A 13,664-nucleotide genomic window follows, 5' to 3' on the forward strand; every position below is an offset into this window, starting at 1 on the left:
ATCCCCATAACCCTTCATTCCCTTACTGACAAAAAATCTATCTCAGCTTTGAACATATTTAATGTCCCGGCCTCTACAGCCCTCTCTGGTAAAGAATTCCACAGATTCACTCTCCTCTGAGAGAAGAAATTCCTCCTCATCTCTAATGGGCAGCCCCTTACTCTGAGATTCTGCCCTCTGGTCTTAGACTCTCCTACAAGGGGAAACAGCCTCTCAGCATCTACCCTGTCAAGCCCCCCCCCCCGTGAGAATCTGATATGTCTCAATAAGGTCACCTCTCATTCTACTAAACTCCAATGAATACAGGCCCAACATGATCAGACTCTTCTACACATCTTTTCCCCAGATACAGATGCTTCGTCTTTAGCCTCGGGGCGAATCGAGCTGGTCCAGCTGAATGAATCCAGTGACGAGTATTTGAAGATGGTCCAACATTTCTCTCTCAGCCTGAAAGACATGCACGACAAAATCCACATCATCAAGGTCAGACCCCAGCCTGTTCTGTTTTGCCGAATGGTCTTGCTCACTGCCAAAGATGAGTATCTCGGGGGACAAAGGGCTCACTCATGCACCCTGACTCTGCACTTTGAGGTTACTGGGTTTCATCTACAGGGTGAAAGTTCACACCTGATAGTCATTCTGAAATTCTACACTGAAGAGTGAGGGAGTATAGTCACAAAGCAAACTCACTGTAAAGATATCTCTGAGAAGCTTCACCACCTCAGGAGGGCGTATTTTTCCCTGTGACAAAGAACAATACAGCACAGGAACAGGCCCTTCGGCCCTCCAAGCCCGCGCCGCTCCCTGGTCCAAACTAGACCATTCTTTTGTATCCCTCCATTCCCACTCCGTTCATATGGCTGTCTAGATAAGTCTTAAACGTTCCCAGTGTGTCCGCCTCCACCACCTTGCCTGGCAGCGCATTCCAGGCCCCCACTACCCTCTGTGTAAAATATGTCCTTCTGATATCTGTGTTAAACCTCCCCCCCTTCACCTTGAACCTATGACCCCTCGTGAACGTCACCACCGACCTGGGGAAAAGCTTCCCACCGTTCACCCTATCTATGCCTTTCATAATTTTATACACCTCTATTAAGTCTCCCCTCATCCTCCGTCTTTCCAAGGAGAACAACCCCAGTTGACCCAATCTCTCCTCATAACTAAGCCCCTCCATACCAGGTAACATCCTGGTAAACCTCCTCTGTACTCTCTCCAAAGCCTCCACGTCCTTCTGGTAGTGTGGCGACCAGAACTGGACGCAGTATTCCAAATGCGGCCGAACCAACGTTCTATACATCTGCAACATTAGACCCCAACTTTTATACTCTATGCCCCGTCCTATAAAGGCAAGCATGCCATATGCCTTCTTCACCACCTTCTCCACCTGTGACGTCACTTTCAAGGATCTGCGGACTTGCACACCCAGGTCCCTCTGCGTATCTACACCCTTTATGGTTCTGCCATTTATCGTATAGCTCCTCCCTACATTATTTCTACCAAAATGCATCACTTCGCATTTATCAGGATTGAACTCCATCTGCCATTTCTTTGCCCAAATTTCCAGCCTATCTATATCCTTCTGTAGCTTCTGACAATGCTCCTCACTATCTGCAAGCCCTGCCAATTTTGTGTCATCTGCAAACTTACTGATCACCCCAGTTACTACTCCTTCCAGATCATTTATATAAATCACAAACAGCAGAGGTCCCAATACAGAGCCCTGCGGAACACCACTAGTCACAGGCATCCAGCCGGAAAAAGACCCTTCCACTACCACCCTCTGTCTTCTGTGACCAAGCCAGTTCTCCACCCATCTAGCCACCTCCCCCTTTATCCCATGAGATCCAACCTTTTTCACCAGCCTACCATGTGGGACTTTGTCAAACGCTTTACTAAAGTCCATATAGACGACATCCACGGCCCTTCCCTCGTCAACCATTTTGGTCACTTCTTCAAAAAACTCCACCAGGTTAGTGAGGCATGACCTCCCTCTCACAAAACCATGCTGACTATCATTAATGAGTTTATTCTTTTCTAAATGTACACTGACACTTTGCTTTATGAATGTGGATATGGTTGATGGAAGTGCATGAAAATGTAACATTCTTGTAAATAATAATCGTTTATAACATAAACGCAAGGCCAGAAAATATTACCTTTAATTTTAAGGACTGGACTAATAATCTCCCTATCCATTAACCTTGACTCATCTGAATACTGTATTGGTTTTTGGCTCCCTGTGTGATCCACCGTGAGACATCAGCTACGTACAACACCTAACACCACATCAAATCCTTTACTCAGGAAAGTGCAGGAAACAATATTATGTAGAGGAACACGACAACTGTTCTGGGCGTAGAGCATCCATAAGGACACAATCATCTGTCTGATTAATTCAGCTGTATTTTTGGGAGGAATGTACAGACATTCTGTGAGATTGGTGATCTGAGAGCTACAATAGGATTGGGGTGTTATGTTAACAGATCCTGGGCCTCTATTATACTAACTTCTTTAAATAATCATTACAATTGGTTATAAGCTTTGGTTGCCTTGCTATAGGAAAGATGTTATTAAGCTGGAGAGAGTGCAGAAGAGATTTACAGGGATGTTGCCAGGACTCAAGGGACTGAGTTATAGGGAGAGATTGGACAGGCTAAGACATTTTTCTTTGGAGCGTAGGAGACTGAGGGGTGATCTTATAGAGGTGTATAAGATCATGAGAGGCATGGATAGGGTGAATGCACTCAGTCTTTTTCCCAGGGTTGGGGAATCGAGAACTAGAGGGCATAGGTTTAAGTTCAGAGGGGAAAGAATTAATGGGAACCCGAGGAGCAACTTTTTTACACAGAGGGTGGTACGTGTGTGGAATGAGCTGCCGGAGGAAGTGGTTGAGGCAGGGACATTGACATTTAAAAGGCATTTGGACAGATACGTGGATAGGAAAGGTTTAGAGGGATATGGACCAAATGCAGGCAAATGAGGTGAACTTAGATGGGCATTTTGGTCGGCATGGACCAGTTTGGGCCGAAGGGCCTGTCTCCGTGCCGTAGATTCTATGAAGAGTTCATTAACAAGGGAGTGTGACAGTTTGTAAATTTCAGGCTGCTTTCGGCAATTGGTTTTCCCTGCTCTAAGATTATTTTTCCATTTGTAACCGGGTGGGTGCCAGACCTGTGACGGATATTTACACAATTAGCTCTCCATGGCTCAGTGAGTGACAAATCTGACATTTTACAATCAAAGAGATGGTATGCTTCATAATGTGAAATATTACAGCGGCTCCTGGTTAATGGGTTAACTCCGATTACATTGCTGCGGGAAAATGAGAGATGCTGTCGAAGCTTTTCATCTGGTACTCATCAGGACAGACAACAGATGCCAAATTTCAAAGGGAGCAACATGTTTTCTACAAGAGATAAGAATGCTGATTGGTTGGCAAGACTACTCTGGTCGAGGCATTGCCATGGAGAATACCTTGACCAATCAGAGTTGACTTGCCAACCAATCAGGTCTCCTCTCTCGTGTAGTATTCACTTTGAAATTTAGCATTTTTGTATCTGTCCTGAGGCGCAAGGTGCCTTGTTTGTCAGCAATACTCCAGCTCTGTACCACTAAACGACAGGTTTGGAGTACTGTGTACAGTTTTGGTCTCCTTACTTGAGAAAGGATATACTGGCACTGGAGGGGGTGCAGAGGGGATTCACTAGGTTGATTCCAGAGTTGGGAGTGTTGGTTTCTGAGGGTAGACTGAGTAGATTGGGACTATACTTATTCACTAGGTTGATTCCAGAGTTGAGAGGGTTGGCTTATGAGGAGAGACTGAGTAGACTGGGGCTATACTCATTGGAATTCAGAAGAATGAGGGGAGATCTTATAGAAACATATAAGATTATGAAGCGGATAAGATAGAAGCAGGGAAGTTGTTTCCACTGGCGGGTGAAACGAGAACTAGGGGGCATGGCCTCAAAATAAGGGGGAGCAGATTTAGGACTTAGTTGAGGAGGAACGTCTTCACACAAAGGGTTGTGAATCTGTGGAATTCCCTGCCCAGTGAAGCAGTTGAGGCTACCTCATTGAATGTTTTTAAGGCAAGGATAGATAAATTTTTGAACAGTAAAGGAATTAAGGGTTATGGTGAGCGGGCGGGTAAGTGGAGCTGAGTCCACAAAAAGACCAGCCATGATCTTATTGAATGGCGGAGCAGGCTCGAGGGGTCAGATGGCCTACTCCTGCTCCTAGTTCTTATTGTAGGAGGTAAAAATACCTCTGAGGCTGGTATGAGTCAAAATAGAGTAGGCTTTATTCTCACAAGCTTGCGGGAGAGGTCTGGCAACCTTAACAGCGATTCACCAAAACCTCTCACTGAACACAAGAAAGTGGGGACATTTATACAGCATGGCTCCCAGCACCAGTCACCACACAAACACTGGTCTGGTCATGAATTAAAGTCCAACTGACAGTCCTTGATCACGAAGCACGATGCATCTGACCATAAATCAGAGTGTATCTGATTCTCAGGTCACGAAGCACCAGTCTCTGGCAGCTGTAGCCACGATGTAGTCTCTGGTTTCCTGCTCTTCCCTTTGAAGTGACTGTGTGCGGTCAGCGGCCCCAGCGGGAGTCCTGTCAAACATCGTGGAATTGCTTTCCTTCCGCAAACCACACACAAGCTGGTAGAAACTATATTCTCTCAAACTCACTCACATTTACATTTGACTATCGTTGTAAGAATAAATGTTAACTTATATTAATGTCAGAAGCAGTATAAACAAGGGGATTAGCCATAATGAAGGGTTATGCTTGTGATACATTCTAAGTACAAAGTTCGACCTTTTAGGTACAAAATACATTGAGTACAAAATACATTAACCCTTTCCCTTCTTCACTATGTTCTTATGTTAAGTTGTGTTGTTCACTGAACGTCACTCTGCGATCGAATGTTGCCACTCAAGTATTTTCTTGTGAGCCGCAGCTTTCTGAAGTTGAGGTTAACCCGAGTTTATCCCTGACTGTTCCTCAGGTGGAGAAGGTGAACAATCCGCTGTTGTACCAGCAGTACATGTTGAAGAAAACCAGCATGGTAGCCACACAGAGCAATGTCGAGCGAGTGCTCTACCACGGGACAACTGAGGCCAGCACCAAGGAGATTTATGTGCACGGTTTCAATAGGAGTTTCTGTGGGAAAAATGGTAAGATTCAGGACAGCTGTCAGCAACCCGACCAATGGGCTAGTTACCACCGGAGGAGGAAGCTTCAGGGTGAACAAGCTGAGTGAAAAGGATCGCTCCTTAGTTTACTCCCAGTTTTGTAATCTTTCTGGTATATATTAGAGAGTGTGTGTGAACAGAGCATGTTGTCACACCCTCCCCAGCAGCACTGTGGGTGTACCTACACCTCAGAGACTGCAGTGATTGAAGAACAAAGAGAACAAAGAACAGTACAGCACAGGAACAGGCCCTTCGGCCCTCCAAGCCTGCGCCACTCATGTGCCCAACTAGACCATTCTTTTGTATCCCTCTATTCCCAGTCTGTTCATGTGGCTATCTAGATAAGTCTTAAACGATCCCAGCGTGTCCGCCTCAACCACCTTGCCTGGCAGTGCATTCCAGGTCCCCACCACCCTCTGTGTAAAATACGTCCCCCTGACATCTGTGTTGAACCTTGCCCCCCTCACCTTGAACTCGTGACCCCTTGTGTTCATCACCTCCGACCTGGGAAAAAGCTTCCCACTGTTCACCCTATCTATGCCCTTCATAATTTTATACACCTCTATTAGATCTCCCCTCATCCTCCATCTTTCCGGGGAGAACATCCTCAGTTTACCCAATCTCTCCTCATAGCTAAGACCCTCCATACCAGGCAACATCCTGGTAAACCTTTTCTGCACTCTCTCCAAAGCCTCCACGTCCTTCTGGTAGTGTGGCGACCAGAACTGGACGCAGTATTCCAAATGTGGCCGAACCAACATTCTATAGAGCTGCAACATCATATGCCAACTTTTATATTCTATGCCCCGTCCAATAAAGGCAAGCATGCCATATGCCTTCTTGACCACCCTCTCCACCTGTGCTGCCACCTTTAAGGATCTGTGGACTTGTACACCCAGGTCCCTCTGTGTGTCTATACTCCTGATGGTTCTGCCATTTATTGTATAGCTCCCCCTTACATTAGATCTATCGAAATGCATCACTTCGCATTTATCTGGATTAAATTCCATTTGCCATTTCTCCGCCCAATGTTCCAGCCTATCTATATCCTGCTGTATTCTCTGACAATGTTCATCACTATCCGCAACTCCAGCAATCTTTGTGTCGTCCACAAACTTACTGATCACACCAGCTACATCTTCCTCCAAATCATTTATATATATCACAAACAGCAGAGGTCCCAGTACAGAGCCCTGCGGAACACCACTCGTCATGATGTGGAGATGCCGGCGTTGGACTGGGGTAAACACAGTAAGAAGTTTAACAACACCAGGTTAAAGTCCAACAGGTTTATTTGGTAGCAAAAGCCACACAAGCTTTCGGAGCTCCAAGCCCCTTCTTCAGGTGAGTGGGAGTTCTGTTCACAAACAGAGCCTATAAAGACACAAACTCAATTTACATGAATAATGGTTGGAATGCGAATACAACTAATCAAGTCTTTAAGAAACAAAACAACGTGAGTTGTCTTGATGCTCTCTCCACTCACGTTGTTTTGTTTCTTAAAGACTTGATTAGTTGTAAGTATTCGCATTCCAACCATTATTCATGTAAATTGAGTCTCGCCTAAAACACTTATACCCCGGAATATTCAGTTGCCAGTCCTGTCGTTCTTTTAACCATGTCTCCGTCCCTGCAACCACATCCAAGTTCCACGCAAGCCTTAAGGCTCTAAGCTCATTTGTCTTGCCCGTGACGCTCCTTGCATTGAAGCAGATGCACTCCAGACCTCCAGGCCCACTGAGGTCATCCTCCCCCGGAATGCTCTTCCTCCTAGATAGCCTTGTCTTGGCCCCAACCTCGTCCCCAGCCTCTATGCTTATTGACCTATTGTTCTGATCCCCACCCCCCTGCCACATTAGTTTAAACCCACCCGAACCACACTCGCAAAACTCCCAGCCAGGATATTCGTGCCCCTCCAGTTTAGGTGCAATCCGTCCTTCTTGTACAGGTGCCATCCTCTCTTGAAGACTTCCCAGTGATCCATGAATTTGAAACCCTCCCTCCTGCACCAGTCCTTTAGCCACGTGTTCAGCTATACAATCTCCCTGTTCCTAGCCTCACTAGCTTGTGGCACTGGGAGTAGTCCAGAGATCGCTACCCTAGAGGCCCTGTTTTTAGCCTACTACTCAACTCCCTGAATTGCTCTCTCAGGACCTCCCTGCTCTTTCTGCCTATGTCATTTGCACCAATGTGGACAATGACGTCTGTCTGGTTACCCACCCCTTTTAGGATGCTTCCTACCCGCTCAGAGACATCCAGAAGGTGGCTCACCACCATCTTCTCAAGGGTAATTATGTATTTATTTAAATGGGTGGCTTCTTTAACATTTTGGCATGACTGCACACATGCGGTAACGTAAAGGGACCACAGAATAGGTGGCGTACGCAGTGCGCTCAGCTTGCTGCACAGCTGTTCCAGCGTACCGGGGAAGGTTTTGCCGGTCTCACCTGGACTGGCTGAAATGGAACTTCAATGTGAGGATATTGCAGAATGATCAGCTGTCGCCATTTTTAAACATTATTTTGTGGGATGTGGGCGTCGCTGGCTGGGCCGTTATTTATTGCCCATCCCAAACTGCCCTTGAGCAGGGAGGTGAGTGGAGCCCCGGAACACTGCAGTCCATGCGGTGTAGGCACACCCACAGTGCTGTTAGGGAGGGAGACCTGATGTTACCATCGGAATTCAATAGCAGAATGAAACATTAGCCCAAATCATTCTGACATTAATAACCCTTCACTGTCCACACCCGGGTTAGCTGATGTTGTTAACCCTTCGTTGTCCATCCCCGGGTTAGCTGATGTTGTCAACCCTTTACTGTCCACCTCCAGGTTAGCTGATGTTGTTAACCCTTCGCTGTCCTTCCCAGGGTTAGCTGTTGTTAACCCTTCACTGTCCATCCCCGGGTTAGCTGATCTCGTTAACCCTTCGCTGTCCTTCCCAGGGTTAGCTGTTGTTAACCCTTCACTGTCCATCCCCGGGTTAGCTGATCTTGTTAACCCTTTGCTGTCCATCCCCAGGTTAGCTGATGTTAACCCTTCGCTGTCCTTCCCCGGGCTATCTAATGTTATTAACCCTTCCATGTCTTCTACCTTCTCTCCATCAAATTCGCTGTCCCCACCCCTCTCTCCTCTCCTGTCTTTGCAAATTCCTGCCCCATATCTCCATCCACCCTTGCCTCTCAAGTCCATCACCATCTTTCCTGGAACCTCCTGTTTGAACCCCTCCAGTTTCTGCTGAAACATCTCTCCAAGTCCCAAATTATATTCCCTGTGACTGAGACAAAGGTCACAAATGTCCTTGTCCTTTTGCCCTGCGGCCTTTGGTACCAGCTCCAGATCCAGCACATCTCCACTCGGCATTCGCGCCCAACCGTTACCATGGTTTCCTGCTCTGGCACCGTTATCTTTGGTGTTCCTGAAGGATTGGACCTTTCCCCTCCCGTGTTTCACTGTGACACTGTCCTGAGGCAACATCACTGTTAGTTTTGGCATATCACAGAAGTGTTAGGGTGCAGAAGGTTGTAACAAAAAACAGGCCTTTTGGCCCATCGTGTCTGTACTGGTTCACCAACCGAGCGTTATGACTTAGTGCCATTCCCCCTGCCTTTTCCCTGTATCCCTGCATGTTGTTTCTATTCCAATAACCATCCAATGCCCTCTTGAATGTCTCGATTGAACCTGCCTCCACCACACATCCAGACGGAACATTCCAGACCCCAACCACTCGTGTGAAAAAGATTTTTCTCACATCATGTTTGCTTCTTTTACAAATCACTTTAAATCTGTGCCCTCTCATTCTTGATCCTTTTACAAGCGGGAACAGTTTCTCCCTCTCTACTCTGTCCAGCCCCCTTATGATTTTGAGCATTGCTATCAAATCTCCTCTTAGCCTTCTTCTCTCCAAGGAGAACAGTCCCAACCTTCCCAATCTATCCTCATCACTGAAGTTTCTCATCCCTGGAACCATTCTTGTAAACCTGGTTAGGTGCATTGACCCGAACAGGTGCCAGATTGTGGCGACTAGGGGAATTTCACAGTAACTTTGTTGCAGTGTTAATGTGAGCCTCACTTGTGACTAATAAATACACTTTAACTTTTCTTCCGCACTCTCTCCAATGTGTTCACATCCTTTCTATAGTGTGGCGCCCAGAACCGTACACAATATTCCAATTATGAGGAACGATTCACTCCCTTCAGAGGTGCCGTACGAATGCAGGCTGTTGCTATATTGGTCTAGCCTATTTTAGAACTATAGTCCAGGAGGATTTGATGAGACCTTGGGTGGGTGGGGGTCGAGGTAGTGGGGTGGGGGGGTATCTGGCTGGAGGGGTAATTAATGACTGATACATTTGATATCCTTCTCTTTCAGCCACTGTCTACGGCCAAGGTGTTTATTTTGCAGTAAACGCTATCGTGTCGACACAGGACCAATATTCCCCACCCAACGCCAAGGGGCATAAGTTTGTGTTTGTGACGAATGTCCTGACTGGATCCTACACAAACGGGAAGTCAGACATGAAGACTCCACCACTGAAAGAGAACAGCGAAATGCCGCTCCGATATGACTCGCTTGTCGACAACGCCGAGAACCCGAAAATATTTGTCATCTTCAATGACACCCAGGCTTACCCTCAGTACCTCATCACATGCTGCCAGAAAGGCTAGCTTCTCACAACCACCCCCGTGACAGCACTCTAATCTTCAATCACATCCGGATTATTCTGCTGCTTTTCCAGTCTGCAGCTTGGGCCCAACCCTTCTCCCTCTGAGCGGCGAACCCTTTCCATAGGGCGTTTGGGTCAATGCACCAAGCCTTGGCCAATTAGACAATAGATAGGCTTGTGTTCGTAGCAAGCCCATTCTCTTAATTCATGATGCTGCAACTCACACACGGCAATCTCGCGGGATTACAAGGTACCTCACCCTTTAGAAATGTAAATTAAAAATTCATTCCATTGGCGGGGTTAGGTAGGACTTCAACTTATTTTCTGTTATCAACTGCATTCTGAGTAAGCTGCCTTACTGTCATCTTTCCATTTAAGTTGGGAGTTTTTGTGATATATATTTTCTTTCATGGGATGTCACAGTGGTTAGCACAAATAAACCTGTTGAACTTTAACCTGGTGTTGTGAGACTTCTTACTGTGCCTCACAGCGCCAGGGATGCAGGTTCAATTCTGGCCTCGGGTCACTCTCTGTGTGGAGTTTGCATATTCTCCCCGTGTCTGCGTGGGTTTCCTTGGGGTGCTCTGGTTTCCTCCCACAGTCCAAAGATGTGCGGGTCAGGTGGACTGGCCATGGGAAATGTGTGGGGTTAGGGGGATAGGGCAGAGGGGAGGGCCTGGGTGGGATGCTCTTTCAGAGATGGGCTGAATGGCCTCTTTCCCTGCACTGCAGGGATTCTATGGAATGTGACTGTCACTTGCAAGGCCAGCACTTGTTGCACATTCCTAACTGCCCTTGTGTTGAGTGACATGCTCGGCCTCCTGCACTGTACGGATTCTATGATTTTGATTTCAGAGGGCAGTCAACTACATTGCTGTGGTTCTGGAGTCACATGTCGGGTAAGGACAGCAGATTTCCTTCCCTAAAGGACATTAGTGAACCAGATGGGTTTTTAACAAAGTGTTTACTAACCTACGTTGATAGTTTCATGTCACCATCACTGAGAATACTTTTCAATTCCAGATTTAAATTGAATTTAAATTGCCTTTAGCTCAATTGGACTGGAACCCAAAGGATTCACAATTATGCTACAGTCACGGAAGGTTCTGGTTACACCCCTTGTGTCCAGTTCCAGCGGAATACACTCCTCAGAATGATCCTGAGGAAAAAGAGGTTAAATTCCGAGGCAGGTTGGGTAGACTAGGTTTGCCAAACTTGACATAATTTTCAACTACAGCCCAACCAATGAATTGTATAAATTTAGTTTTATCCCCTTGTTAAATATTTGATAAAGTTCAGCTGCCGTGGTGGGATTTGACCCCGCGTTTCCAGAGCTTTGTCCTGGGTTAGTGACGTAACCAGCATTTCACTCCTCCCTCCCCCACCTCCCTCCAAAATGAAAGCTTGTGAATTATACTGTCTTTGTGCCGCATATTTCACTGAAGAAGGCACACATTCCACCCCCTCCGCCCCCAACTTCCTTCAGCACTTCTGAACTTTATCGCTTCAGGTGGATTGGCCATGGGAAATGCGCGGGGATAGGGGGGAACTTTATCCATTTGGAGTGTAACCAGAACCTTACCTGACTGCAGCATAACTGTGAACCCTTTGGGTTCCTGTCCAGTTGAGATAAAAGCCAGCACTCCATTTGAAGAGGAGGCAGGTGTGGGGGCAGTGCTTAGAGGTAATGTTCCTGGGCTAATGATACTCTGGAGACCTGAGTTCAGATCCCACCATGACAGCCGGGGGAATCTAAATTCAATGAATGAAACATTCTGCAGTCCAAGGATAATCTCATTATTAACAGTCGCGAAACTATTCGATTGTGAAAACCCACCTGGCTCACCTTCAGAGAAGGAAATCTGCCGTCCTTACTCAGTCTGGCCTCCATCTGACTCGAGAGCCACAGCAATGTGGTCAACTCTTAACTGCCCTCTGACACGACCTAGCAAGCCACTACGTTATATCAAAGCACAGGAACAACTGTGGGTGTACCTACACTGCACACTCTGAAGCTGTTCAAGACGATAGCTCGTCACCATCTTCGAGAGAAATTAAGAATAGACAACAATGAGGGATTACAGTCTGAGGATTCGGGGTAGACCATTTAGGACGGAGATGAGGAGACATTTCTTCACCCAAAGAGTGGTTAACCTGTGGAATTCATTACTACAGGAAGTAGTTGATGCCAAAACATTGAATGTATTCAGGAGGCGGCTGGATATAGCACTTGGGGTGAATGGGATCAAAGGTTATGGGGAGAAAGCAGGATTAGGTTATTGAGTTGGACGATCAGCTATGATCGTGTTGAATAGCGGAGCAGGCTCGAAGTGCCAAATGGCCTCCTCCTGCTCCTATCTCCTGTGTTCCTATTAACCTGGCAGCAATGCCCATATCCTGTGAAAGAGATTTTTAAAAATTTACTCACTTTACCGATTGCTGTATTTGAATCACAAAGTTTTGCCTCCCGATGTAATGTTGTTGAAGTTGTGACTGTTTCTGATAGGAGCTAAATGACCTTTCCTTTTAAAAGCTGAGATGTCTCTGCTCTTCAAGCCAGGCACTGTTGGAGTCTCCCTGTGCAGTGGCAACATTCCCTTGACTCTGTCTTGTCCTTCAGTCATCGAAGCCAAGCAGACTGCTGGTTCGAACTATTTACAAATAGAATTTCAGAAGCCCTTGTGAAGGCTCTGTGGGATTTGTGAATGTTTGTTTTATTCCTGGGTGATATTATGAGAAGCGGGCGATGCTCTTTTGTGCTGAGGGATTGGAAGGGTTACTGCGAGACGTGGTGTCTGGGAGAAGATTCACCTCTCGCTCACTCAACCTGGGGGGAGGTTCTTGAGTACAGTGTGGCTTCAGGGGCAAGAGGCACAAGGGCCATAACTCCCAGCAAGTTACTCTGAGGTGACCCTTTGCATAGGAGAGATCAGGGCTACCAAGTTGGCGGGGGTGGGTGGCACAGGCTGCCCGGGATCTGGAGCTGTGTGGACCAGAACACTTCCAGGGTGTGCCAATGCTGAGTTAGCTAGGGATTGGTCAATGCTGCCACTGACACCAGTGCCTTAGGTTAGGGACGTGGCAAATGGGTTGGGGTCGTCCTGTCTCTCTCTCCAGTCACCCCTTGTTTGAAGTAATCACTGCCAGAACGGTGTGAGGAAAGGGGAGCGGACTAGACCGTAGCGATGGAATGAACTGCCATTACCACACTGGAAATCCTACAACACAGAAGGAGACCATTCGGCCCATTGTCGATACTTTAAATGAACTATCATTGAGTTCCACTCCCTGTTTTCTCCCATCGTTCAGTAAAGGCTTCCTTTTCCTGAATTTATCCCATTTTGGAAGTTATGATTGAATCTGTTTCCAATGACCTTTTAGGGACTGAATCCCAATCAGTGTTCCAGTGAAACAATGTCTCTGTATTACCTCTCTGTTCTTTCATCAATTATAACCTGTCAGATAATGTCTTCGCTCAGGGAGGAAGAGAATTGATTTAAAAATAAACAAATGTTTAAATAAACAAATTAATAAACTTGCTGAGTTCTGTGTACCTCTTGACTTGGTCAAAGATTTGTCTTTGACAAGTTTGCTGCTGTTCCACGTGTTCCTAGTCCCACTGAATGATGTGTATTAACGTAGTGTTCTAGAATGATCTTTCCTATATCATTTTTCTATATTTTTACATACCTATATCTTTCCACTTAGTAAGGAAGTTAAAACTAGAGGACACAGCCTCAAAATAAAGGGGGGTCGGTTTAAGACAGAGTTGAGGAGGAACTTCTTCTCCCAGA

General features: G+C 46.5%; 1 protein-coding gene across 3 annotated transcripts in view; it reads left to right on the plus strand.

The window, feature by feature from the left end:
• parp10 (poly(ADP-ribose) polymerase family member 10) overlaps positions 1–13,380 on the plus strand; it is a 50,719-nt gene extending 37,339 nt beyond the window's left edge. For all 3 annotated transcript variants that reach the window (XM_078230595.1, XM_078230603.1, XM_078230611.1), the window contains 3 exons: positions 347–483; positions 5,021–5,189; positions 9,576–13,380. In XM_078230595.1, coding sequence (XP_078086721.1) covers positions 347–483; positions 5,021–5,189; positions 9,576–9,871 — 602 coding nt within the window. In that variant the 3' untranslated portion in view covers positions 9,872–13,380. The remainder of the gene's footprint in view (positions 1–346; positions 484–5,020; positions 5,190–9,575) is intronic.
• The last annotated feature ends 284 nt before the right edge of the window (positions 13,381–13,664 follow it).

The sequence above is a fragment of the Mustelus asterias genome, chromosome 2 (genome assembly GCF_964213995.1).
Source record: "Mustelus asterias chromosome 2, sMusAst1.hap1.1, whole genome shotgun sequence".
NCBI lineage: Eukaryota > Metazoa > Chordata > Chondrichthyes > Carcharhiniformes > Triakidae > Mustelus > Mustelus asterias.